This window comes from Sphaerodactylus townsendi, linkage group LG08, assembly GCF_021028975.2.
Source record: "Sphaerodactylus townsendi isolate TG3544 linkage group LG08, MPM_Stown_v2.3, whole genome shotgun sequence".
Lineage (NCBI taxonomy): Eukaryota > Metazoa > Chordata > Lepidosauria > Squamata > Sphaerodactylidae > Sphaerodactylus > Sphaerodactylus townsendi.
In genome coordinates, this window is record NC_059432.1 from 51,031,656 (window position 1) to 51,058,113 (window position 26,458).

At 39.7% G+C, this 26,458-nt stretch overlaps 1 protein-coding gene across 1 annotated transcript; it reads left to right on the forward strand.

The window, feature by feature from the left end:
• The first annotated feature begins 322 nt into the window (after positions 1 to 322).
• FAM204A (family with sequence similarity 204 member A) lies at positions 323 to 25,446 on the forward strand. Its single transcript, XM_048506888.1, has 7 exons — positions 323 to 951; positions 2,194 to 2,284; positions 3,936 to 3,966; positions 4,343 to 4,442; positions 7,569 to 7,658; positions 24,279 to 24,320; positions 25,369 to 25,446. The coding sequence occupies exons 1-7, from the start codon at positions 688 to 690 to the stop codon at positions 25,444 to 25,446; spliced, it is 696 nt and encodes a 231-aa protein (XP_048362845.1). The 5' UTR covers positions 323 to 687.
• Positions 25,447 to 26,458: the final 1,012 nt, after the last annotated feature.

Consider the following 26,458-nt stretch of genomic DNA (forward strand, 5'->3'; position numbering starts at 1 on the left):
GAGGGCTTTCTGGAGGTGGAGTGTGTGTCACATTTGTGCCTCTCCACATTGCCAGGAAGTCCTCTGGCACAGTGATACTGCAGTTGCAGTGTCCCACCCAGTGGGGACTCTGGATTGGGCTGCCCAAGAGGTATTGAAAAATGTTAAATTTATATTATTTTCTATTCAAATGGCAATACTTTTATGAGTCATTTTTTAGCTGTAGTCCCCTTATTTTGCACACCTTGTTGATGGTCTTCCAGTTCTCTTTTTAAGCACAATACCATTTTGGACCATAGTTATCAGTTACAAACTATGCAGGCACAAATATACTTATACTTATTACAATCAGTTGAGAAATGTTTCTGGAATACATAAGTGGAAAGGTCAGTTGTGCAAACTGCTCATTTGATAAATGCTAAGATGTTGGGCATTAATTCTAGCCAGCCTGTGTAAGCCACTTAGAACTTCAAATGAAAGAATAATTATTTTTGTAATACTGTACTTTTCTAATTCTTTTTATACATCCAAAGGATTTGTTTTCCCATTTAGTTTCCAAACTTAGAAAATCTGAGTGATTAATGGATTGTTAAAAAGTAAGATGCTTAAGAAGTTATTACTCTCGTTTTATTACCACTGCAAAATCAACAAAAAACTTCTAAGGCATTCTGGGGATGGGGCGGGGTGTGTTTTAAATTTTTCTCCATTATGGTAATAAGTATTTTGGATGTCATTTTATACCTAGAGATGTTGAGTGGTCTGTTGCCTCCTGGTTTGAATGAAAGTTACATTGATACAAGTTCTGGTGATGAAGAAACATTGGAGGGTCCTGTACCCATATTAAAAAAGGAAACAGAACAAAAAGATTTCAGAAGAGCTCAAACGTCTGACTTCAAGACTGCTTCAGCCATGGCAGATGAGATACAGGAATTCCAAAAATGTCCTTCTGGAATTTCTTTAGATATGTGGAATGTAGGTTTGATTGAAACAAAAATATATCCACCCTGTTGCTAAAATAAGCAGTCATTTTTATGGATTGTTGTCTTAAGTTGTGAAGTGAAAAGAAGTTTCTGATTTTTATTGTAACATAACAGAATAGTGTGTTAAAATAATAATGTTGGAGAGACTTGTGATGATACCCTTACGCAACTTTTCATGTCATGTGTAAGAACATGTGTATCCAACAGGATCAGTTTTCAAATCTAATGATTTAACATAGGGTAAACCAGAACTGTTCTTTTTAATTAATCTCCTATTAAATGCATTTTTCTTCCTAATCTGTAGTCCGCTATGCAGTTACAATTTGCCTAGGAGTATTTTTAAAAATACATTTAACAATTGTGTTATGCCTTAGCTGCATTCAGAAACTATTCAACTAGTTTTGCATAACCCAGTGGACTTTAGGAATATATTTTCTAAACAATAGCCCCCTCTATCTAATGACAAACCATTTTTCAAGCTAAACTATATTTGAAGAATAGCTTAAGCAGGGCGGTCTTTTTTTAACATTCCTAAATTTTAAGCCTGCCTAAATTTGATTGGATGCTTGAAGAACATTTGTATGTAATTAAGGATTCAGAATTTGAGAGATGCCACAACAAAAATAAGGGTTAACTTATTTTGAAGCCCCTCCCCCACCCCTCTGCTGTGTACTTTGGCGTGTTGTACTTGCACAGACTACATGTTCTGTGCTAGCCACCAATCCTCACATATTTTCCTATTGTACTCAAGATGGCAGCAGATAGAAGAAACTTGTGCTGTCTGAGTCCTCTGTGTAAGGGCGGGATAAAAGTATGACAAAATAAATACATATTGGAACATCTGCAGAGCTCTGAATTAGGTTATATTTGTCTAATAATTGAAATTTCAGACCAACGAATGCAGCTTTCATAATAGAGGGATGGAGGTTATATTTTATGTATTTTTATACTCTATTGAATTGACTTTGTTTTAATAGCTGAAGGTACACCAGAATTGTATATAGGTATTTTATTGAGGAAGTGCTGTAGAAAACTTTTTAAATGCTGATCTTTGACAGTAAATAAATCATTCATTCATTCAAATAGAGGGATGTTGCGCACTGTAGAATGTTTCTGAGTGTAGTCGCTTGTTTCTGAAAGGAATCTTATTTTGTGCATTCATCGACTGTAACATGGAAGCAATCCCCCACCTCCTGAAACAGTTTCTCATTTTGCTCATTTTCTCTTTCAACAGAAATTTCAGAATTTGCAACAGAAAAACTTGGAAATGAAAGTGCAGACAAATCAGAAAGAAAGAGGACAAAAGAGGGAGCGTTCTACAAAAGGTTTTTTCCTCTTTTTTAAAAAATTGAGACTTGTGCTAGGAATTGCAATGGAGTTGTTGGTTGTCTGTGATATATTGAACTTTAGGATGGTCTATGATATGGATGTGTTTCACAGGAATTAAACATTTATCACAGTCAAGCTGTGCAGCTAGTTTTGATTGTGTCTCTTTAAAAATAACTTTCTTTCGCATGACCAATGGCTTTAAAAACGGAGAAGGGTTTTTAATATCATTTTGTACTAAGAGAGGAGAGACAGTCGTTTGATCTTACCACCTTTATGCATTGCCTTTAATATTCATCCTTTCTACTGTTTATTATGTATTCTTTCAATGACCACATTAGACAGGTCATTTCTTCCAGTTTTATTGGAGAATTGAAGGTGAGAGAGAGTGACTTTCTTGTGAAAATAAGTCCGTGACTGAGCTGGGGCTTAATTTCAAGATTGGGTCTCACATACGGCTAATTGAACTTCAAGGGATCTCCTGTGTATTTTGATTGCGAGGCAATTCACGATTTAAATAATTAATGACTTTTATGGTGGCATTTGAACTAATATTTCTGTTCTTGTAGATGCACAGCTGATTTTGCTTTCTGGAATTCTATTCCCAAAACTTTCTTTCTAAAAGTTCTTGCTCCACCCTTAATAATCTGTGTGGGGACACTGGTTCCCGCACAGAGCTTACTCCTTTTTTGATTTTCCTTCCAGTATGCAGAAGGGCATAGTAACAACATGACATTTCACACTGCTTCTTTCAGTGCACGTGGATAATGGTCAGTGCATGTTATATAGCTAGTTTTAGAATAAAGAAGAAGAATAAGAGTTTGGATTTATATCCCCCCTTTCTCTCCTGTAGGAGACTCAAAGGGGCTTACAATCTCCTTGCCTTCCCCCTATTTAAAGGAGTTAAATAGTATAAATTCCTATACTGTAATTATTTAAAAATGATTACAGCAGTAAGAGCTTGACCCCATCTGTGTATCGTCCATATACCTATACCCTGTTCCATATAAAGGTGTAAGTAATATTATAACTTCATCTGCCATTTTCTCCCCCCCCCCATGTGCTCCATGTCCCCACTTGTCGCAGCCTGGTCCAGACTAGATGATGAGTGGGGGGCATGAAGCATGTGGAGAGGGGGGCAGTAGGCAATGGAGGCTGAATTTACAAAAGTACTTAGGTCTTTATGTGGAACGGGGTATACACATGGATGATCTGCCTTGATGTAAAACATGGAGGAGGCAGTGTTCAGTGGGCTCTGCTGTGTGTAAACCATATTGAAGAAGTAGAATTGTTTGGATTTATACTCCCCCCTTTCTTTCCTGTAAAGAGACTTAAAAGAGCTTACAAACTCCTTTCTCTTCCTCTGCCCAGAACAGACACCTTGTGAGGTAGGTGGGGCTGAGAGAGTTCTGAAGAACTGTGTTTAGCGCATGGTCACTAAGCAGGAATTTTTGAGTGGGGACCAAACCTGGTTCACCAAATAAAAGTCTGATGATTATGAAGAGGAGTGGGGAATCAAGCCCAGTTCTCCAGATTAGAGCCCACTGCTCATAACCACTATACCATACTGACTCTCTAGGTCCTAGGTCTTTTCTATTGTTTTTCATAGATATATCTCACAAATGTTAATGCACATTTCCTTTTTTCCAGTTAAACTGAAAACAGATAATAAAGAAGAAAGGTATTTTTAAAATTTCTATGATATTTAAAATTTAGTTTAAAGTGTTTTTGCTTTTCATGTATACACAAACATTTAGATTGGCCATTCAGGTAATTTAATTTTAAAATAAAATGCACATTTTTAAATTTTTGCTGATTAATATAGATATGGATATAGATTAGTCACATCCAAATTGTATTCTTATATCAATGGAACAAAAGTAAATAAAACTTCATGATAATTTAGCGACCTGTAATAATTTCCAACTATACTTGTAGAATGAGTCTTCCTTTCTGGATTCAAAAATAGTACAATGAAGAATATTTTCTTTTACATTTTATTGTCATGTTTATAGAAATAAGAATTCCATGCAGCTGTTTTGCATTTTTATTTGTAGTCAACAATCCGCAAATGAAAGCCAGTTAAGAGAGCTCACTCAGTATTTTGGAATCAACGCTAGATTTGAATTGCTTGCCAGCAAGGAAGGCACTCTAAAGGTGATTAATTATTCAGAGTTCCTGATTTAAATGCACTGTTCTTCAGAGGACAAAAAGACTATAACCTAATCATACCTTTTAATGATAAATAATTATATAACTTCACCTATTAGCTAGAATGTATTTTGCTTACTCTCTGCAAAGAACCTTGCTCCCTTTGTTGTTTCTGAGTAATCACTTGTAACACCTTGTGAAAAACTGTATTTTTGTTTTCAGATTTTTGATCCTATAAATCCTAGAGCAGAAATATGGTTTGAAACCACTCTGGTAGATTTCCCATTCCAGTCTTTTTTCAAAGTCGAATATGTTGGTGGTTGTTGATTAACATTAATGATAGGATTTTATTTTATTTGTTTTATGCCAAATAAAGGCTAAAGAAAGAAAGAAAGATTAACATTAATGAATAAGGTTTAAAAGTGATTAATGTCTATTAAAATTATTATATCCAAAGAGAGCAGTCACTGTTCATAAACAGGTGATGATGTTTTAGCAGAGATTTCAGTTTAGATTTAAGTGTTTTAGAGTCAGTCTAAATTTGGATTAAATTTACCAAAGCATGAAAAAATCCCCACCTTGAAAAAAATGATTTTTTATTGCTTGATTGAATTTAGTATACCGCCCACCCTCGAAGGGCTCTGGGCAGTGTACAAGATAATCAAATATTTAAATCACAACAAACTATAAAACAATTAATAAAGCTAAAAACAAAATGAGGCTACAGATGGCGATAAAATTCAGTCAATCAAATTCAGCTCCTTCTCATTGGAGTGGTCTGATGATGGAGAATACAGGTGGCAATCAGCGGTTACCCTCCTCCAAAAGCTTGGCAGAACAACTCAGTTTTTAGGGCCCCACGGAACTGGCCAAGGTCCTGCAGGACCCTAATGGTTGGTGGAAGAGTGTTCCACCATGTTGGGGCCAAGGCACTGAAGGCCTTGGCCCGCGTGGAGGCCAACTGAATCATGGAGGGGCCAGGGACCACCAGCAAATTGGCCTCTGCAGAACACAGAGGCTGAGTGGGGACATAGGGGAAAATATGGTCCCTGAGTTACGAGGGCCCCAGGCTACGGAATGCCTTGAGGGTCATCACCAATATCTTGAAGATGGTCCAGTATTCAACTGGGAACCAGTGCAGTTGGTGCAGCACAGGAGAGATGTGAGGAGCCGTGCCGCTGCATTCTGAACCAATTTCAACATCCGGATCAACTGCAAAGGAAGGCACGCTTAGAGCCTGTTGCAATAGTGTAATCTGGAGTTGACTGTCTCATGGATCACAGTGGTTAGGTCGGTCTAGGAGAGGTATGGGGCCAGTTGCCGTGCCTGGTGCAGATGAAAAAATGCTGTCTGTGTGGTATCAGCCACCTAGGACTCCATAGATAATGATGAGTCCAGGTGAACCCCCAGGTTACAGGCATGGGAGGCCACTGACAAACAGCCCCCCTCCAGCACTGATGGACAGACCCCCTCACCCCCCTCACCACCTACCCACAGGACCTCCGTCTTTGATGGATTCAGTTTTAATCTGCTATGCCTCAACCAACCAGCAACCGCCTCCAAACAGTGCTGCAGAGTCGCAGGGACAATGACCGGCCCTCCCTCCATCAACAGAATGAGCTGAGTGTCATCACCATACCGATGACAGACCAGCCGAAAGCTCCACACCAGCTGAGCAAAGGGTTGCATGTAAATAACAGTGGGGACAACAGAGCCCCCTGCGGCACCCCACATTGAAGAGGGCACTGCCAGGAATCTCCATCCCCACACCTCACTTGCTGAGTCCGGTCCCAGAGGAACAAGATGAGCCAATCCAAGGCAACACCATGAACCCCAGAAGTCACTAGATGGTGGGCCCAAAGGTCATGGTTGACCGTATCAAATGCTGCGGTCAGATCTAACAATACCAACTGCACCGATACACCTCGGTCTAGCTGAATGTGGAGCATACCTGTGACGGCTGTTAGGATGGTCTCTGTCCCATGCCCAGCACAGAAGCTGGACTGGAAGGGATTGTTGTTTCCACTAGGCTTCACTGGCTTCTTGGATTAATGCCCTTGTATCCTGATCCAAGCACATAGTTGAAAATGCAACATTAATTTTTTCAAAGCTATCATAAGTCTAAGATTTTCTGTTACTGCGACAACACTAATAGTTTATTGTACCACTTGGCCATTTTCTTTTCTGCTCTTACTTGACATGAGTTCCTTGTGTTATCTGCTTATTAATTTTTCTGAGCAACTAATAACAAATTATCTATTTTCTGTTTGCCTTAAATAACGAAGTAGATTTGGGTGACCTATGAAAAATGCATATATCGAAAGCAAAAACTTAATTCCAGTGACCAGTTCTTATTAATCAGAAGATGTCATTTTTCTAGTAAAATCTTGACACAATATCAACTTGTAATTATTATTTTACTTCCTTTTTTCTGTTCCTTCATATATAACACAAGTACAGTATTCAATAAAGATGAAACTAGAGTTTCAGGGCAGAAATCTATTACATTATTATTATTGCATCCATTAGTGGTCGTTCGTTTGTAAATGTTAACTTAAGACAAGTTAGGATTTGCCCATGTTATTAGGGTTCCTTCTTTTTGCTTGTTTTCAAAGATTAAAAATGTAGCCTTCTTTTTCACTTGACTGTTTGCTGGCTTGGAATCAGTAGTATAGTGAAGTAGTTAAGTGGCACCATGCCAGAATTTTTTTGGAGAAAGATAAGATCTAAGAACTGAAAAGACAGAGTGGTAATTGGCATTCTTCATATTATTTGACACATACACATCACATTTTTTTTTCAGGGGAGCTCCAGGGATGGAACAGATAAGTCAGATATTGAGATAAAATTTTACTCTGACAGGCGTAAACTAGTCCATGTAATTTTTTTAAATGGCAGTATTTATCCAACACATAAGGTGGAACTAATGCAACAATTTGTTCTTGAACAGCCATTCTGGGAGTACTTAATGAGATAGTCCTTTAAAAATATTCTATGTGTGATTTATTATACATGGAAATTAAAACTATGTAAATGAATATTATTTTGATATATTTAATATACTCGAACATGTGTTTACAATATTAAGTTGGTATTCTACTGGGAACTTTTTTATTTGACTTTTTTTTTCAGTCTGGCCTTGAAATCAGCATAGACAAAGCTGTAGCTGACAGAGATATTGCACAGGCTGACGAGCTAAGTGATAGATTAGCTACTCGAGAGGTAAGTGAATCTTTACAGATTTTATAGTATGGCTAACAAATATACTTAGACAATTTGTCTGATTCTCCTACTTCTTTTAGGAAACATATTTTTCAGGTGTATGGCTAGGATTGGACTATTACAGTTGAACAAGTGGGCACCCACAAGGATTTGTGGAAGTCATCTAATTTCCCCCTCCCCCACTAATCCTTCTTCCCTTCCCTGAAAGCCTTCATAACCTTTTCCTTCTCTGCTTAGGGTTGCCAGCTCCAGGTTGCAGAAAGAATCTTGGGAGGCAAAGTTTGGGGAGGGAAGTAGGATGTAATGCCAAAGAGTTTACCCTCCAAAGCAGCCATTTTCTCCTGGGGAGCTTATCCCTATCATCTGCAGAGCACTTGTAATTCTGGATCATCTCCAGCCCCCACCTGGAAGCTGGAAACCCGAGGTCTCAGAAAGGAAACAGCTGATTTGAAGGGTGGAGTCTATTTATAACTTTCTGAAGTTCAAGAATTTCCTAACATGGAGTTAGTAACCTTATCTCATTTTCAACCAAAAATCAACTTACTTGTTTTATGCTTTTCTTCTCCCCTCTCTAGCAGCTTAAAAAACCTGTGACCCAATTGTGTGGTGCCAGCCATTGGGCCAGGCCCATTTGTATGGTAGGGAATCCACAAGGACTTGTGGGAGGGGGAAACATCACTTCCCCTGTGTCCCCTTCCCCTTGCTATTTCCTCCTTCCTTCCCCCTAACAACCTCCTTATCCTTCCCCTTTCCCTGCCTCATTCTTTCCTCCTCAGCCTTTCAACAATCTTTTGTTTACCTCCCATCTTTAGCTATGTTTATTGCATATATGTGCGTCTAAACCAGATAGATAGATGTTCCAGTTACATCTACATTAAATCCCTATATAAGAAGCTAGCTTTACAAACTGAACTGAAGAACATTACAAAAATGCTGTTTTATTGTGAATTGCATTCTTCGTGTGGTCGCCAACCACCCGAGAGATTAATTCCTCTATGGACCTTCTTTAAACTGGAGGACCGGATTCTTCAGCTACTCTCCACTTATAAGAAAGAATGCTTTGGAAGCACATACCTAACAAGTATTGTGAAGCATTGGAAGGTTGGATAATATTTGAACTGTTTGGAACAATATTCCCATGCCCAATAGATGATTTATAATAAGTGGATTTTGCGACATACTGTATGATTGGGTTACAGCTTGTTGCTGGTATAGAGACATAAATAGATGTACGCCATTGTGTTTCATGTAGATACATTTGAACTATTGTTTTGTTGGGCAATATTTTGCGTTTTACTTGTATTTACTAAAACACTTTCACCTTTCTGATATATTTGTATAAGCAGCTTTTATATGGTGGTTCCTGTTGTATTTTTCTGCTTTGTACACCATTTCTTTTGGAGTTGGTTATTTTGGCACATAGAAATTTCCAAAAATTACAACTGAACACCAGACAACAGAGATCTGTCTCCAAGGAGAAATTTGCTGCTCTGGAGGATGGACTGTATGACATTATATCCAGCGGAGGCCTTTCCTTTTCCCAAACCTTACCCTCCTCAGATTCAACCACAAAATCTACAGGCATTTCCCAGCCTGTTGCTGGCAACCCTAGCTAGTGCTGGCCCCAATGAGCCCTCTTTCAGTGACTAAAATTGGCTCCCTCCACATGTTACTGACAGAACCAATCCTGGAATCCCTGGTTCCTTAGCAACAGTCACTGATGGAATCTGTTGCTTAAAGCTATAGGTGCCCCAATGTATTTTTTAAATTCAGATTTTTCCCCAAACGTGCAGCCCTTGTCAGACTTGTGGAAAGGTCTGTTTTGCCCATTCACAGCTTCTGTTACAGGATTTAAGTGCCTTCAGATTTGGCAATCTTCACTATTAGAATATAAGTTATTAATATTTTTTTACAGCTGGGCAATATGAGGATTTTTTTAAAAACCCAAGTATGAATCTCATCAGACTACAGTCCTACAGATGGAGATGCAATCTAATTAGCATACTGGAGGGAACTGGGACCCTGATCCAAAAGATAAAAGTTGACCTAATAGGGTTTGCTGAGCATCACTACTTTGTTCACTGTTTGTCCATCGGATTTTATCCAATCAACAGGCACAGAATACTGCAGGAACAGAAATATCCTTCTACCCTTCAACCTACTTACCTGAAAGTCTGGCTGCTGCTCCTGCTTTTCCATGTCTGTAATTAATCTCTCTTCTGAAATAAGACTTGAGCTGTGAAATCATAGAATGGTAGTTAGTAACAATATGTTTTATTTTAGATTTTTAATGTGATATGTTGTGCATCCTTTTGTTTTGACTGCCATCATTTTGATTTCAGTTCTGGGAGGAAGATAACTAGAGGTTCCAGTAAACGACCACAATTTACAAAGGCAGTCCTTTCCAACCCTCAGAAAGCTGGCTGGGTTCTGGAACTCATATGGACAAACAAACATTCTGGCTAGGAGACTGCGGTGAGGAGGGAGAAGAGAAGAAAAAAATGCTCCCTTCCTCCCTTTCCACAAGTGCAGTTCTGCTAACATTAGGAGGAGGGTGACAAGTTCACCTCGCTTTCTCATCATCACTATAGTTCCCTGACATTCACTATTTGTCCATTTGAATCCTGAAACCCCAGGGGGATTGGACATTTTTCAGTCCAGAAGATATTTGCCTCAGCGTCTTTCTCCTAGAGCCACCACAGGATGTGTCCAAGTTTGTGATGGTGAATGGACCCCCCACCCACTCTGTGTCCCTCTCATTTGGGATATAGGTTTTCAGCCATATTCTTTCATTATCAACTGATCACTGCTGAAGTATTACTTACATTTTGGGAGCCTCCCCTTTTTCTGTCATACATCATCCATTCTGGTATTCTGTTACTTGCTACTGAAGAAGCTCCACAGTGAGAACTAGTGTAGATAAAGTTGTTATTATCAAACTAAGGTCGGGAGCACCTAGGTTCAGATCATCATTGTGCCATGGAATCTTGCTGGCTAGCCTTGGACCAGTCACACACTGTTAGTCTTAGCTGCCTTGTTGTGTTTTTGCGAGGAAGAAATGGAGGAGAGGAAAACAATGTAAATTGTGTCAATTCTCCATTGGGGGAAAAGGCAGGGTATAAATGAAGCAAATTAAATACATAAATTCTGCTTGCTTGACTGTGGTATATATGACATTGGACTTTTGGGGGGAGGTACGGATTTCTTCTAATAAAGAATCAAAACACAGGAGTGTTGCTAAGCCCCTACCTTGATGCGTAAATTTAGGGAAGAGCTTGGGTTACTCCCTCCTTCCTTCACATGGAATTCTTAATCTTCAGCGATGTAGTAGAGTGTACTGAATACTGGGTGAGATTGTAGACATCTTCCTTGCTTGTTGTTTTACATTGTGTCCTTGGAAAGCAAGAACTGACTATATAGGCTAGCCAAGAAACCTTGACGCAGATGACTTATCCATATAACCTGGCCCCCATTTGCATTTCCAAGTTAAATACAGTACTAAACGCAGAGAATACATTCAGTACAAATGTACTTTAATATAGTTGTGGGTTAAGTTGTTTTAGAGTAAGAGAGACTGTGCTCAATGGATGTGTGTTCTTTGGAAATCAGGTATGTCGCTCTTTAATCAGGCATATTTTCTTTTTCAAGAGACAGTTACTGGAACCTGCTGATAAAGCCTTTGCTTTGAGGCATAGATCCGAGAGTTCTTAAAGCTGTTTCCTTCCTTAATAAGTGAAGCTAATTTTTGATGTATAACATTTATAAGCCTGTGAAACTGATAGAGCTGCATAAGTATATGGGGGGGGGGGGGTGAAGCCAAAAATAAAGAAATGGCTAAGAAGACCTATGAAAACATGCCCTGAAAGGCTAGCGAATGCCAAAGCAGATCTAAAACCTAACTTTGAAATTAAACACTTGTTGCACACTGCATTTGAGAACAGTTTGTAATGCTTTGGCATTGCTTAGGAGTTCCACAGAGGATGTCCATTCTGTTAATGCTAAGTGTGTTTAGGAACTATACTTTCCAGGAAGGATGTAGGTAAGGGGGGGGGGCGTCCTCGGGCTCAACTCCGCATTACATGTCTGAAGCTCCGCCCCCAGTTTGTGGATTTTTTGTATTTTTTATGTTTTCAGTTTTTGGCCTGCAGGGGGCATGGCTTTTAGGCTAGCAGCACCAAAATTGCAGGGATTTGTTGGGAGACTCTCCTGAGGATACCACCCAGGTTTGGTGGGGTTTGGTTTAGGAAGTCCAAAGTTATCGACTCCCAAAGGGGGTGCCCCATCCCCCATTGTTTCCAATGGGAGCTAATAAAAGATGGAGCTACACTTTTGAGGGTCCATAACTTTGGATTCCCTGAAGCAAACTTCACCAACCCTAGATGGTATCATCAGGAGAGTCTCCTAAAGATACCCTGAAAGTTTGATGCTGCTAGCTTAACAATTGCACCCCTGACAGCAGGCACCCCTCAAATGTCCCCAGATTCTACTTTTAAATCCACCCGCTTTGGCATGGATTTAAAGGGAGAATCTGAGGTCCCTAGTTTAAACATTGAAAGTGATGCTGTTTCAGGGTGGTGGGTAATCCTGTTTCAGGGTGGGGGACCCCAGATCCCCCAAAACAGCATCACTTTCAATGTTGTTTTAACTGGGGACCCCAAATTCTCCCTTTAAGGTGGATTTAAAAGGAGAATCTGGGCTCCCTAGTTTAAACACCATTGAAAATGGTGAGGTTTGGGGATGGATTCCGGCATCACAGTGGCTGCCCTTGGGGGGGGGGGGAGCAAAACTCAGATTTTGCACTGGGCTCCATTTTCCCTAGCTACGCCTCTGCCCGGAGGGGAGGGCAGAAGGGACTGCCGGCTGCCAGCTGCCACCTGGGAGTCCAGCCAGTGGGGGGGGGCAGGGCAGTGGAGTCTGCCATCCCTGGCCGCAGAGAGCTGCTTTTATAAGCACTGAGGCCGAGGTGGGGCTTTGGGAGGTGCGGCCATGCCCCCAGGGGTGGGTGGGGGCATGGCCCCACCCCAACCCCCCCATAAAAAATCTATACCTACGTCATTGCTTTCCAGTCTTCTTAGTAGCAATGGTTTTAAGCTTGAGATACATGCTGACAGGTTGCATTTACCTTGGTGTTTGAGAAAGTGGATCAGGATTTGTGGCATTGAATCCTGAACAGAGACATTTAGAACCATGGGACTGCATTTCCCAAGGTATTTGCAGCACCTCAGTAACCATTATGGGTATTTTCAGAACTTTGGGAGAAGGGGGTAACACTTATTTCCTACAAGTGACTCATAAGTGGTAAACTCCACAAACTTATATTAACAATCCTGATAATACTGAACAACATCAGTAACATTGTGAGAGTCTATCTTAGGGGTGTCAAACTTATTTGTTACGAGGGCTGGGTGTAACTTAAATGTGGCTTGGTGTGGGCAGGGTCTGGCGTGTGTATGGGGGAGTTGCCTCAACTGGTGGGCCCACAGTGGGCTTGCCAGCCCAGATCAGGGACAAGGATGGGGTTGCTTCAGCTGGCTCATGGGCATGATAAGCCCTCTCAAGGGGCTGGATGCAGCTGCATGTTTGACACCCTTGATCTATCTCCTTTAAGAATTTCAGAGTTTCCTATTTTGTTTTTTAAAATGCTTTTATTGGAGTGTTCTCTCTTGCTGAAATTTTAGTGGTTATCTGTTGCTATCTTTCAGTTGAATTCTGAACACAACATCGAATGTATCAAAAATGTATCAAAATGTTTTTAAAAGTTAGAAACCTGGAGAAGACTAATTTAAAGTGTTACATCTAAATTGACCCTAACTGTACCCCAGCTGGCACACTATTAGAGCCCCTTGATTGGTTGGAAAGAGAAGAAAAGGTTGTTTTTACTTGCCTAGGAATAGCTGCTGCAAAACTCAGACTGTCCTTCCCTTTTCAACCAGCCTTGGACAATGTAAAATTAATCCTCAGCACTTTGTTGTTTGTTCCCACTTTTATGTTCTTAAAAGCTAAAGGAAAAATCAGCCTCGGAATTCTTAATAGGTGATGAATTAACTCCCCTTGGTTCAGAAAATTGGTTCCCCCTGCAGCCAGATTCAGAAGTCCCACTGCATTCCTCATTATGTTATAGGGAGCTTGGGGGAGGAGGGGCTTCAAATTCACCTCCTGGAAAGCCCCCAAAGTGGCTTGCCTTGCAGCATACCCCTTCTCTGGCAAGCTAAATGCTGCCATGACAGCACCGCAGGCACCAGGGGTCCTGGAAACTGGAAGTTGTCTAGGGTGCCTGATAGATTCCATGACACTTGTCATTTGTGTCCTGTGCTGTATCAGCATTGAAGATCAGTAAGAACATTCTTCCCTCTCAGCAGCACTTAGTTGTCAGCAGGAGAAACTTTTGAACATCTGTGGTCATCTCATATTGAAGACAAGCATTACAACAACCAGCGTCCATGATCTGAATCTGGTGATTATAAATTTCAGCAGCATCACCATTTATTTGTTTGTTTGTTTGTTTGTTCATTTATTTAATACTTTAAACTTGTAGGCCCCAGAGGGGCTCAGGGCAGTGAACAACATACAATACCAACAATATAATATTTAAACAACATTAAAACCCATAATAACAGGCAATAAAACTATAAATATAAAACTGTAAATAGGAACTACATCATCAGCAGACAGATGGCGATAAAACCCCCACCCCACCCCCAACTGAGCCCATTGGAGGCCTAGATGGAATAGGATCACACTCGAGCCGGCTGGCCAAATGCCTGGCTGAACCGGTCCGTTTTACAGGATCTGCTGAAACTCTGCAAGTCCCGCAGAGCCCCGGTCTCTCTAGGGAGTCAGTTCCACAAGAGGGGGGCCAGGGCCATAAAAGCCCTGGCCCTGGTAGAGGCCAGCCAGATGTGTTTCAGGTCACAGATCTCTAATAAGTTCTCCTCCAAAGACTGGAGGGATCTATCGGGGCATTATGGGGAGACACAGTCCCTTAAGTATGCAGGCCCAAGGCCCATTTAAAAGTTGTTGAGTTAGTTTGTGATTCTCAGCAGCTACTCTTTTTACAAAGTGCTGAATTGTCTTAACAGCCAGTTGACTGGAGGGCAGTTAACAGAGACCATATTATATTTTCCTGTCAAATTACACTTTAAAATGTTGCATCACATAGAATCTTGAATTGCCGCTTCAGCTGTCATACTCCAAGAAGGATCAGCATTAGCTTACAGTTATGGCGTTTTGCAGTGAGAGAGTTAACATAATTTTATAGAAGTCATAGGCTTTGCTTTAAAAATCTTAACTGTTTATTGTAATTAAAGAAATTAAATAACTTTTTGTTAGGATACTATTCTTGTACTACTGAAACATTCTCTTCCATTATTTGGAGTGCATTCTCCCCGGTTCCATGGCTGCCTGCCCATCATGCGAACCCTTAATGTGCAGTCAATATGCTTCTTTCATAGTGCACAATTCGCATATAAGAAAAGTTATTAAAGTTTATGCATCTAACTGGGTTTTTTGGGGGGGGGGGAATTATAAAGATCAACCACTGAGATTCTTTTGTCCAGTTAGTAGATGGGACCCAGTGTGGGAGTTTATTCACATCAGTGGCCCCTTCTGCACATGCAGAATGATGCACTTTCAATTCACTTTCAATGCACTTTGCAGCTGTGTGGAATAGCAAAATCCACTTGCAAACAGTTCTGAAAGTGGATTGAAAGTGCATTATTCTGCATGTGCAGAAGGGGTCAGTACCATTCAAAATCAGTGGTGATGTACTTCATTCGTATTACTAGTACTCTTGTCAGATTATTTAACGTAAACACAAACCTTACAAAACCTGAGAAGTATATTGTCACATTGTACTGTGCCATGGCTCAAAGTACTTGGAACACACTGTCACTGTAATGAACAACCATAATTTTTAAATATTTCTCTGTTTAGGTTATAGGGAAAAAAAATCAGAGCCAAACTCCTTTTATTTGTTACTAATAATACAGAATCTTTTTCTGTCTCATCCTTATGAAGGTGTTTCTCAGTTTCTCTTCAGACTGAGATTGTTTTCTCTTAACCCCCTGTCGTATAGTAAAGGTTATCACCTAGGATTATATTCATATGCTCTCTTAATTATGTATATCTTCTTTTTAAAAACCTTAAAAAAGATTTCAGATGTTACAAGTCTAATTAAAGAGACAAAGCACAGTTTATACTGTAGATTTTTTTCTGCAGTTCAATTAATCAGCATGTTTTCTCTTTTAATTAAAACCATTTTAGTAAATTAAAGCCCACAGCAAAACACATATATAATTTGTTTGTAATTAGCTCTTAATTGGTGGTAGTTGAAGCTTAGCACCCTTGGTTTCTTTCTTCATGATTGCCATTTTATTAGCAGCCAGTCATTAATTAATCTTTTTTTCTAATTAGCTTATAAAACTGTTGATGGCACATTATTGTAAATGTGATTTTAAGTTCAAAGCTTGTTAATAAGCTTTCTTACTTAGAAGAGCAGAGATAAAGAAATTGCTGAAAACAGTACTACAGTTCTTTTTTTTAAAACAGCCTTTCTTACAAGGCGACTGTGTAAAACATCTAACAGCTTATAGTTAATTTTTAATGCTTTTTATGAATGGAGTAAGTTTCTTGCATGCAAATATTTAAATCTAAAACAAAGCTTAAATATAAGAACAATTTTTGTATCCATGCTACATAACGGTGTTGTCTATACATAATTTGATGTTTCAATATCCAGCACTGGAAACCCAGTCTTTTACACTAGAAGTTGAACAAATCATTGACAGAAGATCATTCTCACTTCAAAATCCACTCAATATTCTTGTTTGCTTTATATATTTAATATACATCAGCATTGGATAACATTCCATAATATAAAAGGGGAAAATCATTGCTACAGGCAGAATGTGAAATAACTAGGTTTATATTTGATGAGAAACTGTAATATAGTATTAAAAGGCTGTTTGGTTTCTCTGATAGACCACAAGAAGCTGCAGGACCTGTTAGGATAGAGATGTTCTGTAAAACCCCTTTGGGTGTAGTCTTTTATAGAACATACCTACACATGACATTTCTGAATCTAGTCTTCAATGTTCTGTCTCGTTATTCATGTCCTAGAGAGTAGGTGTTTTACAGTAGGTCTTTGAAACAAATCTTTATCAGTTTTGGAACTTTATTCTGCTACCCAGGGGCTCAAGATGATGCCCCAAACATAAAGTGTAACTATTTATGAACCCAACCATGACATATTGTAGTACAAAACATTAAAACAAATACGCAGCTAACAACAGAGGTTTCTGTCATTGGCTGCTAAAGGTCAGCTGCCATCAACATAACTTTGCATTGCTTCCAGGAGTAAACCAGATTTGGACACAAACAACCTTCCATAGGGAGGGGTTTCCATAGCCTGGGAGTTACCACTGAGCCAGCTTGCCCACACCCTCTTGATGTTCTAACTTGGCGCATGCATGACACCTCTAGGAGAGCATCCCCAGTAGATTTCAAGAGCTATGCTGTGTTATGCTGACATCCTCATATAATAGCGCAATCAAATATTTTATGTAGATTCTGTTTTTTGAAAACTACTGTTGACATATTTTGCAGCTTAGATGAGAGAATATATTTCCTCTTCTCTTGCTGCTCCAACTTTATTTTTGCTATTTCAACTTCAGCTGTTTCTTGGTATGTGTTTTTTTTTTAATTTCAAAAAGGGCGTTTATGATGCTGTGCAAGAAACACTAGAAAGGGATAGCTGACAAGGAAAAAATTAAAAATTGGATAAAAAGTAAATGAATAATGTCATATTACTAAAAAGATGAGAGGCTAATTTGTGCCGACTTTTTGCTAATTTTGTTCAAGCCTCAAAATGAGGAGCTGTCACCCGTTCTGTGTAGCACTGATGACAGTGCCAATGATCCATGAAATAAGCTGCCGCTGGCTTTGTTCTGATAAGAATGAACAAATCTGCACAATGTACGGCTCCCTGAATCTCATTTTCATACTTGCATGCAGGCTAAAAGAAATAAGCTGTTTGCAGGCTTGATTAATCAGACATTTGAGGGGGTTTTGTCTCTTTGATCTCTTTCGTCTCCTAGGTAACTTGCTTGACATTAATGTTGAGCTTGAGTAAAGACAATCAGGAATTGTAGACCAAACTGATATAAAAATTAAAGACCTTAGCACTTTAAGTATTTCAGTAATGGTTCCGCTTTACTTCAGAAAACATCTGTTTTCATTTAATTAAAGAACAAAAGTGAATAGTATAAATATTTTTCATAGAAACCTGTTATTCCACAAAAAAAGTTGAAGTATGATAATTGGTATTTTTAAATAAGTACCTTGATACAGTTTGGAAAGAGAAGATTCAGAAATTTGTTGTTAGAGATCCTTGATGGCTATAATTTTTTTTAATGGAAAATCATGGATAACAAGTTTGCAGTTATGCTGTATTAAGCTGCAAGAGCAAGATATTTGAAACGATTATCTGTAAACTTCAATAAACTGATTTTTGCCTCCTAGAAAACTAGCTTGATTAAAAAGTTTTGTCTTTTAAAAATCTGTACTATGTTACAAGGATGAACCATTATATCTACATTACTTCCCAATATGATTTACACACTTTAAACCTATAAAATTGAAAGGAATTTTTTTAAAAAAAATGTCGCAGTGCGTTTGCTTGAGGTTATGCAGACGCTTTTACAAATCTTCCAAGTGGCTGTAAAGATGAATGCCTCAAGGGTCTAGCCAGGGCCCTGCTTTTCCAACCAGCTAAAGCCCTTATCTTAAATCCAAGCAAAGTACCATTAATCTTTTTGAAAGACCTTTTATGGCTTTTAATATATCCCAAATTAGAACATTTTACACCCTTGGTTCCTGAAATGTGGTGATAAAAAGCCTTTAGAGCTTAATTTTCCTTACTGCATGCTCTGACCAATTTGCAGTTCTTTGTGATAATGTTTAGACACCTTAATTAAAATGCAGCAAAATATTGGATGTTCTATGTGGAAAATGCTGATACTTCGACTACACAAGAAATTGCTGTATATATTTTTATTCATGTTTTATTGCTTCTTACCAGCATTTCATTTTGTTATATTATCTGATGACCTGAAACATTTTTTTTAATGTAAAGCCATTGACCAAGACTTTAAGGGACTTCGTTTGGGGTATGAGGGTCTGGGTAGGAAAGCAAAATGCTTAAGCTAAACCAGGCATTGTTATGTTTGATTGGCCACAAACATCAGTCATTGAAAAGTATCATCTATACTCTCTGCAGTATATCCACAGGCTGTAGCATAAATGCTGCAAAAGTGCGGACTATTTTTTACTTGTCTTAGAGACATATTTTGTCAAGGCCATAGGCATTAGGAGGCAGCAATCTAGAGAACAATGGCTTCAGACAAAATCAGTGGAAGGCAAATGTTTACAAACAGCTTCCTGACTAATACTAGAAAAGCCTCACTTGGGGTAAGGACAGACATGAACTATTTTTAAAAATGCATATAGCCCTGACTTGGATAACTCAGACTTGACTGATCTTGTCATATCTCAAAAGCTAAGCAGGGTCAACCCTTGCAAATGTTTGATTGGAAGACTTCCAAGGAATACTAAGGTTGTGACATGAAGGCAGACAATGGCAAACCACCTCTGGACATTTCTTGCCTTGAAAACTCTAGGGCAGGGGTCGGCAACCTTTACCACCCAAAGAGCCATTTTGACCTGTTTTCCATGGCCCCAGAGATCTACTGAGCCGGAGAGGCAGCTCTGCACGGAACTGCTTCCAGTCTGGCCCCTCCACTCACCTTTCCTTCCAGCGCTGCTCTGTAGGGCCTGCCCGGTGCTGCCATCTTTCACGCTGTGGGAGGCAGCGGAAACTCCCTCTGCCTGATGGAGCAGGCAGCCACCTGCTCCATGGGGCAGAGGGGGTATGGCGGCTGCGGGGATGGCAGAGGAGGGATGGCGGCTGCTCTGGAGGGACATGCCAATGCTACCCTCTAACCTCCAGGGATTGGAGGGCAGCGTGGGTGTATCCCTCCAGCCCTCCAGAGCAGCCCTGGAAGGAGAGGTGAGTGGAGGGGATGCAAAAAGCAGTGCCCTCATACACGGAGCCACCTCTGTTTTGGCCCCTCCACTCACCTTTCCTTCCAGCGCTGCTCTGGAGGGCTGGAGGGACATTCCTATGCTACCCTTTGACCTCCAGGCCACACAGAGCCACAGTATAAGGCTGAAAGAGCCGCATGCGGCTCTGGAGCTGTGGGTTGCCAACTCCTGCTCTATGGGGTCACCATAAGTCAACTATGACTTTACGGCAAAAATATGAAAGAGGGGATGGTATTTGTAAAGAGATAAATTAATTTCTATTTATGATATGGAAACCATCTGACTTGAAACTACTGTCCATGCCCATACCTGATTACCTGGCTTATTGTATTAGTACAAGTATGGAGCCCTGTTGCATAATTACCTGTTTAATGGTTAAAGGATAGTTTATTCTTTTGACAGATTTCTGCTCCACATTCATGAATTATTTTTTTAGCCCTGCTTAATCTGTTTCTTCCTAAGAATGGCTTATAATTGGGTCAAGTTTGAATGACTATCACAAGATGTCTTACAGTTTTACCTAATAAAAACTGGTGTTTAATGGTCATAAACGGCAGCTGCAATGCACATACTTGATACAAGCAGAGACTACCTATTGTGTTTATTATTTTATGGGCTCTCTGTAAATCACTGTTGTTTATGTGTGAAACTGTACTTGACACTGAAGAAAATAATGAATTCAGATGATGTGGAATCTTACGTGTGCATCAAATAAATAACTAGCCATTGGACTAAAAACAATAATTTCTATCAGCTACATGTTACCAAAAACAACCGTTTCTGTAGTATACAGTTAAGAAGTATGTAGTAGGGCCTTAAGTGAATTAATTTTCTCTCTCGGTGTATGGATGAATCCCCTGCTTTTACCATTCCTCTGGAAATATCCCCTGCTTTTTCCATTCCTCTGTTAGTGGGTGATGCTCATATTGTGAAACCTGAAGCATCATCTAGAGATCCAAATTTCATGATCTGAACAGTGAATACCCAAGGAACTAGGCAGTATAGCCTCCTCTCCCAATTATTTACTATGATTAATGAATTTATTTAATTAAGTAGGTTGATGAGGCAGATAGATAATGAGTTATGGTAAAAGGACCACATTTGTATTTTGAACTGTAGGCACTAGTCTTCCAGCTTTAGTTATAAACATCATAGTTAACTGTATGTGTTTCTTTTTCTGTCCAAAAATATATGGAAAATTCGGAGGCACCCACGGGGCAAAGTGGGCACAACAAAAGGCAGAGTGGAAACTTGCATATGGGTATGCATCCTACACATCCACATTTCTCAATGTTCAGAGAGGCATGCATAGCTACATCCCAATGCTTACACTCAATGGTCATGTAGAGGAAAGAAGGGTGTTTCCTCCTGTGGACTTCAGTTGATCCTCTGTGCACATGGAGTCTTTCCTTTCTGCACCTTCTCCCACATCTCTGTTTCTCTTCCCTAACCCCTGCCCTTCTTCATCTGTTGCATCCTTTGCCATTGAACTAGGGGAAGGATCCTCCAAGGAAATCCACTTAGAATTATAGAGCTGGAAGGGACCACAAGGGCCAATAAGTCCAACCCCCTGCCTTGCAAGAATACACAGTCACTCCTAACAGCCTCTGTTTAAAAACCTCCAAAAAAGGAAATTCCACTACACTTTGAGGCAACCTATTCCACTGTCAAACAGCCCTTACTGTCAGGAAGTTCTTCCTAATGTTTAGGTGGAATCTGTTTTCCTGTATTTTGAATCCATTACTCCTTGTCCTAGTCTCTAGAGCAGCAGAAAACAAGCTTGCTCCATTTTCAACATGACATCCCTTCAAATATTTAGGCATGGCTGTCATGTCACCCATAATCTTTTCCAAACTAAAAGTATGTAGAAGAAGAAAAGTTTGGATATATACCCTACCTTTTTCTCTCGTAAGGAGTCTTCAGGTGGCTTTCAAACTCCTTTTCCCTTCCTCTCCCAACTTGTGAGGTAGATGGGGCTGAGAGAGTTCTGAAGGACTGTGACTAGGCCAAGATTGCCCAGTAGGTTTCATATGTAGGAGTGAGAAAACAGATCCAGTTCACTAGATGGGAGTCTGTCACTCATGTGAAGGAATGGGGAATCTTAACCACTATAACATGCTGTTATTTAGAAGAGACTCTCTTCCTATGATAACTCTTTGAAGGTTTGCAGCATGACCTGCAGTTCCAAGGATCCTATTTTACATGTGTGACACAAAACATAAATAATACAAAAGCCTTTATTGGCATCATGATACAAAACATAAGCAATGTGTTTTTATTTTTAAATGGTTTATTTGTGTTTCATTTTGCAGTTCTTCCCCAACAAATGTGTACTAATGTAGTTTTGCGCTGTTTAGAGACAGCAAAACTATTACTAGTTGTGATTTCATAGATTTTGGCAGTCAGTAGTTTAACAGTGCAGAGTTAAACACTTCTAAGTCCATTGAAGTGGTATAGCTTGAAGTGGAATAGCTTTGCTTAAGATAACTCCTGTAAACATACCAACATCCAATGAAATAAAAGTGGCTTGCCAGTTTCATGCTTCAGTGCAGATTTTACAGTTGTTCCTTATTGGTTGTGCCCTTATTTGGCCCCCTAAAATTTGCATTGGAGATCTGAAGATTCTTTTTAAAGTAGCTTTAAGTTATCATTAATAAAAATTTCAGGAACCCTTATTATAAGCTGAAGTGCTTCCATGTGTCCATCAGTGTTTCCCTAATCTTCTGGTCCCATTTTGTGCTGCATCATGAACCATTTCATAAGTTAGCTTAGAGTCTTAAGTTTAACTTGAATGGACTTCCAAGGCCACCTTAATATATGGATTCTTTTTTTTACCTTCCCCAGATATCAACCATTGCGAGTAATAATTTAGAATAATTAAAATCCCAATAACACCCACGAAAGGATGGTTTTTGCAGTTGTTTGATGTGGGATTCAATTTTTCTGGTTTGCACCTCTAGAAAATATATAATCCATCATGATTTGTTACAAAGCATGCTAGTCATCTTGTGCATGCTTGATAGAGAATTACACTGATAAAACAAATTGATTTATAAGTTAATCTTTGATATAATTTAAATCAGTGCTGACATTTTAAATAAATAAAATAATGAATACTGAATACAAATGTATCATTTTATTTGCTGTACATTATCTTTCATTGATTTCAAACTCTGAACCTTTTGGAGCATCTCCCCAGCTTTCCCTTTAAAAATTACATCCTGCTAAAGAAGTCTGTTCAATTAAATAATACATCTAACTTCTAGCCGAAGGATGATTAATTGAAACAATGGTCCTTTCCGCACAGGCCAAATACAGCGCCCTGAAGACGGCAAAAACGCCATCCCCAGGGAGCTGTTCGCATGGGGGGGTGCAGCTGCTGCGCTGCCGCGCTGCCCTCACACCTCCCCAGCAGCGTGAAGCCGCCATTTTCCCACCTCACTCCCTGAGCGAGGTTGTTGGAAAACGGCGGCTTCCAGCTGCTGCCCTGCGAATGGCAGCGGCTGGAAGGCGCCATCCCTCCCCCTTTGCCTGATCGACCTACCTTCTCTGCAACTCCGGAGCGGTCGCGCAGGGCAGGGGGGGCATGTCCCCTGGCCTCGGCAATGCACCAGATGGTCACAGAGAAGGTAGGTCGATCGGAGGACGGCGCTCCGCGTCCCCATCTTCCCGTTCGTTACCGGGACCGTTCGTGCGAACGGTCCTGGGGGGGTTGGGTCGGCATCATGTACGCCGACCCAACCCCCAGCATGGCCGTGCAGAAACGGCCAATGTAATGTATTGTTGCTGTTGCTTGGTCATCTCTGCCTTGTTTCACACTGTCCTGAAATTAAATGTGATGCATACTTGAGTTTAATTTTCTATTGCTGATTTTAATCTAGCATGTTTCATCTTGTGTGTGCTGAATAACAGTGCAATCCATGGGTTGTGGTGGTGGGGAGCCAGCTTGGCCCTGGTTCTGGCACCATTGCCAGTCCACCTAGCATAAGTGACACTAATGCCTTGCAAAGAGCACTTTGCTGGTACCAGAGAACTGCACAGCCCCATGTCGCCTGTGTGCCATCACAGTCACTATGCTGACATTCCTTCCCCTATGAGCCAGATCCAACGTGGTCATTCCTGGCGGCAGTGCCGACTTTAGTTAGCTTCTGCAGGACTTCCAGCCTGGGAATGGCCTCTTTTGCTGGCATTGACTTACACCAGCAAAAAAGGCTGATATAGCCCTTTGGCCTGGATAGAGCCCTTTCAGCACAGCAATTAAATTTAGTTTTTATTTGTACTGTGCCACACCTCCAGATACCTCCTAGGAGATGGTGCACCATCCCTGTCACTGCCCAACTACCCCCCTCCCCCAATTGGGCTGTAAATGGGCAAATAATGAAGCTTTCTCACCTAGACCACCACAATTTTACTAGTTTATTGGAATATGCACAGACAAGTTCCCACGGTGGCTGGAGAAAGAACAAGTGTTTGACAAGTGAATCCCCCCCCCCATTTGTTAATTTCTCTTTCTTTCCTTAGCTTGTAGTGAAAATTGCCAAAGCTGTTGCCTGTCAAAATTTTGTAAAAAATGAAACAAGATGCAGAAGTTTCTCAAGAAGCCCAAAAGAAAAAGAAGCTTGCATGGCTTTATGTCACTGACTTTCTTTATTTTAAACTAGTGGTTGGTCTGAGTGCATTTAATGTAGAGTCTCTTGAATATTTTCTTTCTCTAAATTGGCTTGTACTAATGCTTATTTGTTTAGTTTGACCTTGGTTCTTTCCCTAAGTAGTGCATCTGTTTAATGTAGAATCTTTACTACAACTGATACATTATTCAAATGTTTATACTTTCCTTTTTGTAATTACTAGGGTATTTAAAACCCTAGTTTCAGTTTAGCTATAGTTGCTAAATGAAATTTGATTGAAAACTCCCCAAAGTGTACTTTAGTAGATACTGACATATGTTTGTATTTCTTTTCAGATTTGAAGCCAAGAAAAGATGGGAAACGAAAAGCAACATGGGATACATGTAGTTCATTTGTGCCTTGGATGGAAGGGGGGAAATACATTTTAAAGATAAAGGAAAGGGTTTGTTAGTACTGAGAATCCATAAATTATATTTTTATTAGCACTGTTGTGCAGCTGGATGGATCACTGCGGAGTAATTTAGGTTTGCATTCCATACTCTATTAGGTATCTCTGGAATCTCTCAAAACGTGTCTCTTCATAATGGGAAACGTTTCCAGCTGATTCCCTTTCACACGTCCTCAAGATTTAAAGTCTCTTGTTTGCTACAGAACTATTAAGAATATAATATTGAAATAACTTTGTTTAAATGTATTCAAGTATTTATTAGTATCAGAAGCAATCTTTATTTTAAGTAAAAATGCAATATTTGGAATGCCTGTCTTGGAACAATGAGAAAAGATCAACCATAATATTTCCTCAAAACTAAACAAATGAACAGTATCCCCATAGAAGTGTCTTCAAATATCTCTCACCATTTTGTTTGGATTAAACTGGTGCATTTTACTTATTCTACCAAGATTAACTGTTTCAGCATCCAAAATTTTTATTTATCAAAAACCAAGTCAAACAAATACATGTTCAATTGTTGCTGCCATTCCAGACTGACATGGACAGAGACGATGAGCATGTAGAATACCTGCATATCTCCCTTCAGGAAGAACAGGTGGAAGGACATTAAATTGGGACAAAGTAAAGGCTCTACAGTGTTTGAAGAATTCCAATTGTTTAAAGATAGCTTGATGGAATGAAATTTGTATTGCTGTTCTCCACTGCTGGTGCTGAGTGAGCCCACTGAGATCTGTCAACTTGAAGGGCAGTATCCCATAGCTCTGATTAGTGCTTTGAGTCCTTGGTACCCAGAGTGAAATTAACTGTTTCAGGAACAAAGAATTAGATTAACTGTATGGTGATTTATTGTGCTCAAGTAGTTTGAACTGAAACAATATGTCACGAAATAGTAATTTCAAGGTTTGTGACATCCCAAGTTTCTAGCCTACCATGGAATAATTCATTCTTCTTTAGTAGCCCTGAGGGTGTTTGATCTCTCCCTTCTCTCCCCTCACCCCAGTAGAGAACTGTATTTCACAGAGATGAGAGTTTGAGAAATTGCAATCTCATGTCAACTATAATTAGTTACATTGACAGTTAAATACAGTTAAATACACAGCAAAGTCCATAAATCACTACCAAACAGGTTTCTACCACAGAGCACCATAAATCGGCAAACCCTTTATTCTGCATACATAGGTTGTTTGTGGAGAGTAAGTCAGACTTACTGTATCCTCGCTTGTGATTCTGCTTATGCAAGATGTTGTGCACCATTGGGCACTTCTAAGATATAAGAAAGGGAGTGATAAGTGTAAAACAAGATCTTATTCAAGCAGAAGTGTACTGGTAATTATATTTTCACTTACATATTCCTAGATCCAAGCCATTGTGTACAAGATTTCTGTTTCTGTCATTCTGTTGCAATTTCAATTATTTATTTGTAATGTTTGTGTCATCTTTCCACCCACAGGGGGTCCCAAGTGGTGACCATCAAAACATTAAAAAAATTCAGATTTTAAAACAGTATTTAAAATAAAGTATGTATAATTAAACACACAACACAGTTTTGGAAGAGCCAATAACAGTTAGTGAGAAAACACCAACCCCCCCCCCCACCCCCCCGCAAGGCTTCACTAACACAA

Bases quoted from the DNA above. Each gene is read 5' to 3' on its own strand.
- FAM204A (XM_048506888.1), top strand. From the start codon at position 688: ATGGTAATAAGTATTTTGGATGTCATTTTATACCTAGAGATGTTGAGT. The intron at 2,285-3,935 runs GTTTTTTCCTCT...CCTTTTTTCCAG, and splicing joins GAGGGAGCGTTCTACAAAAG to TTAAACTGAAAACAGATAAT. The intron at 3,967-4,342 runs GTATTTTTAAAA...TTTTATTTGTAG, and splicing joins ACAGATAATAAAGAAGAAAG to TCAACAATCCGCAAATGAAA.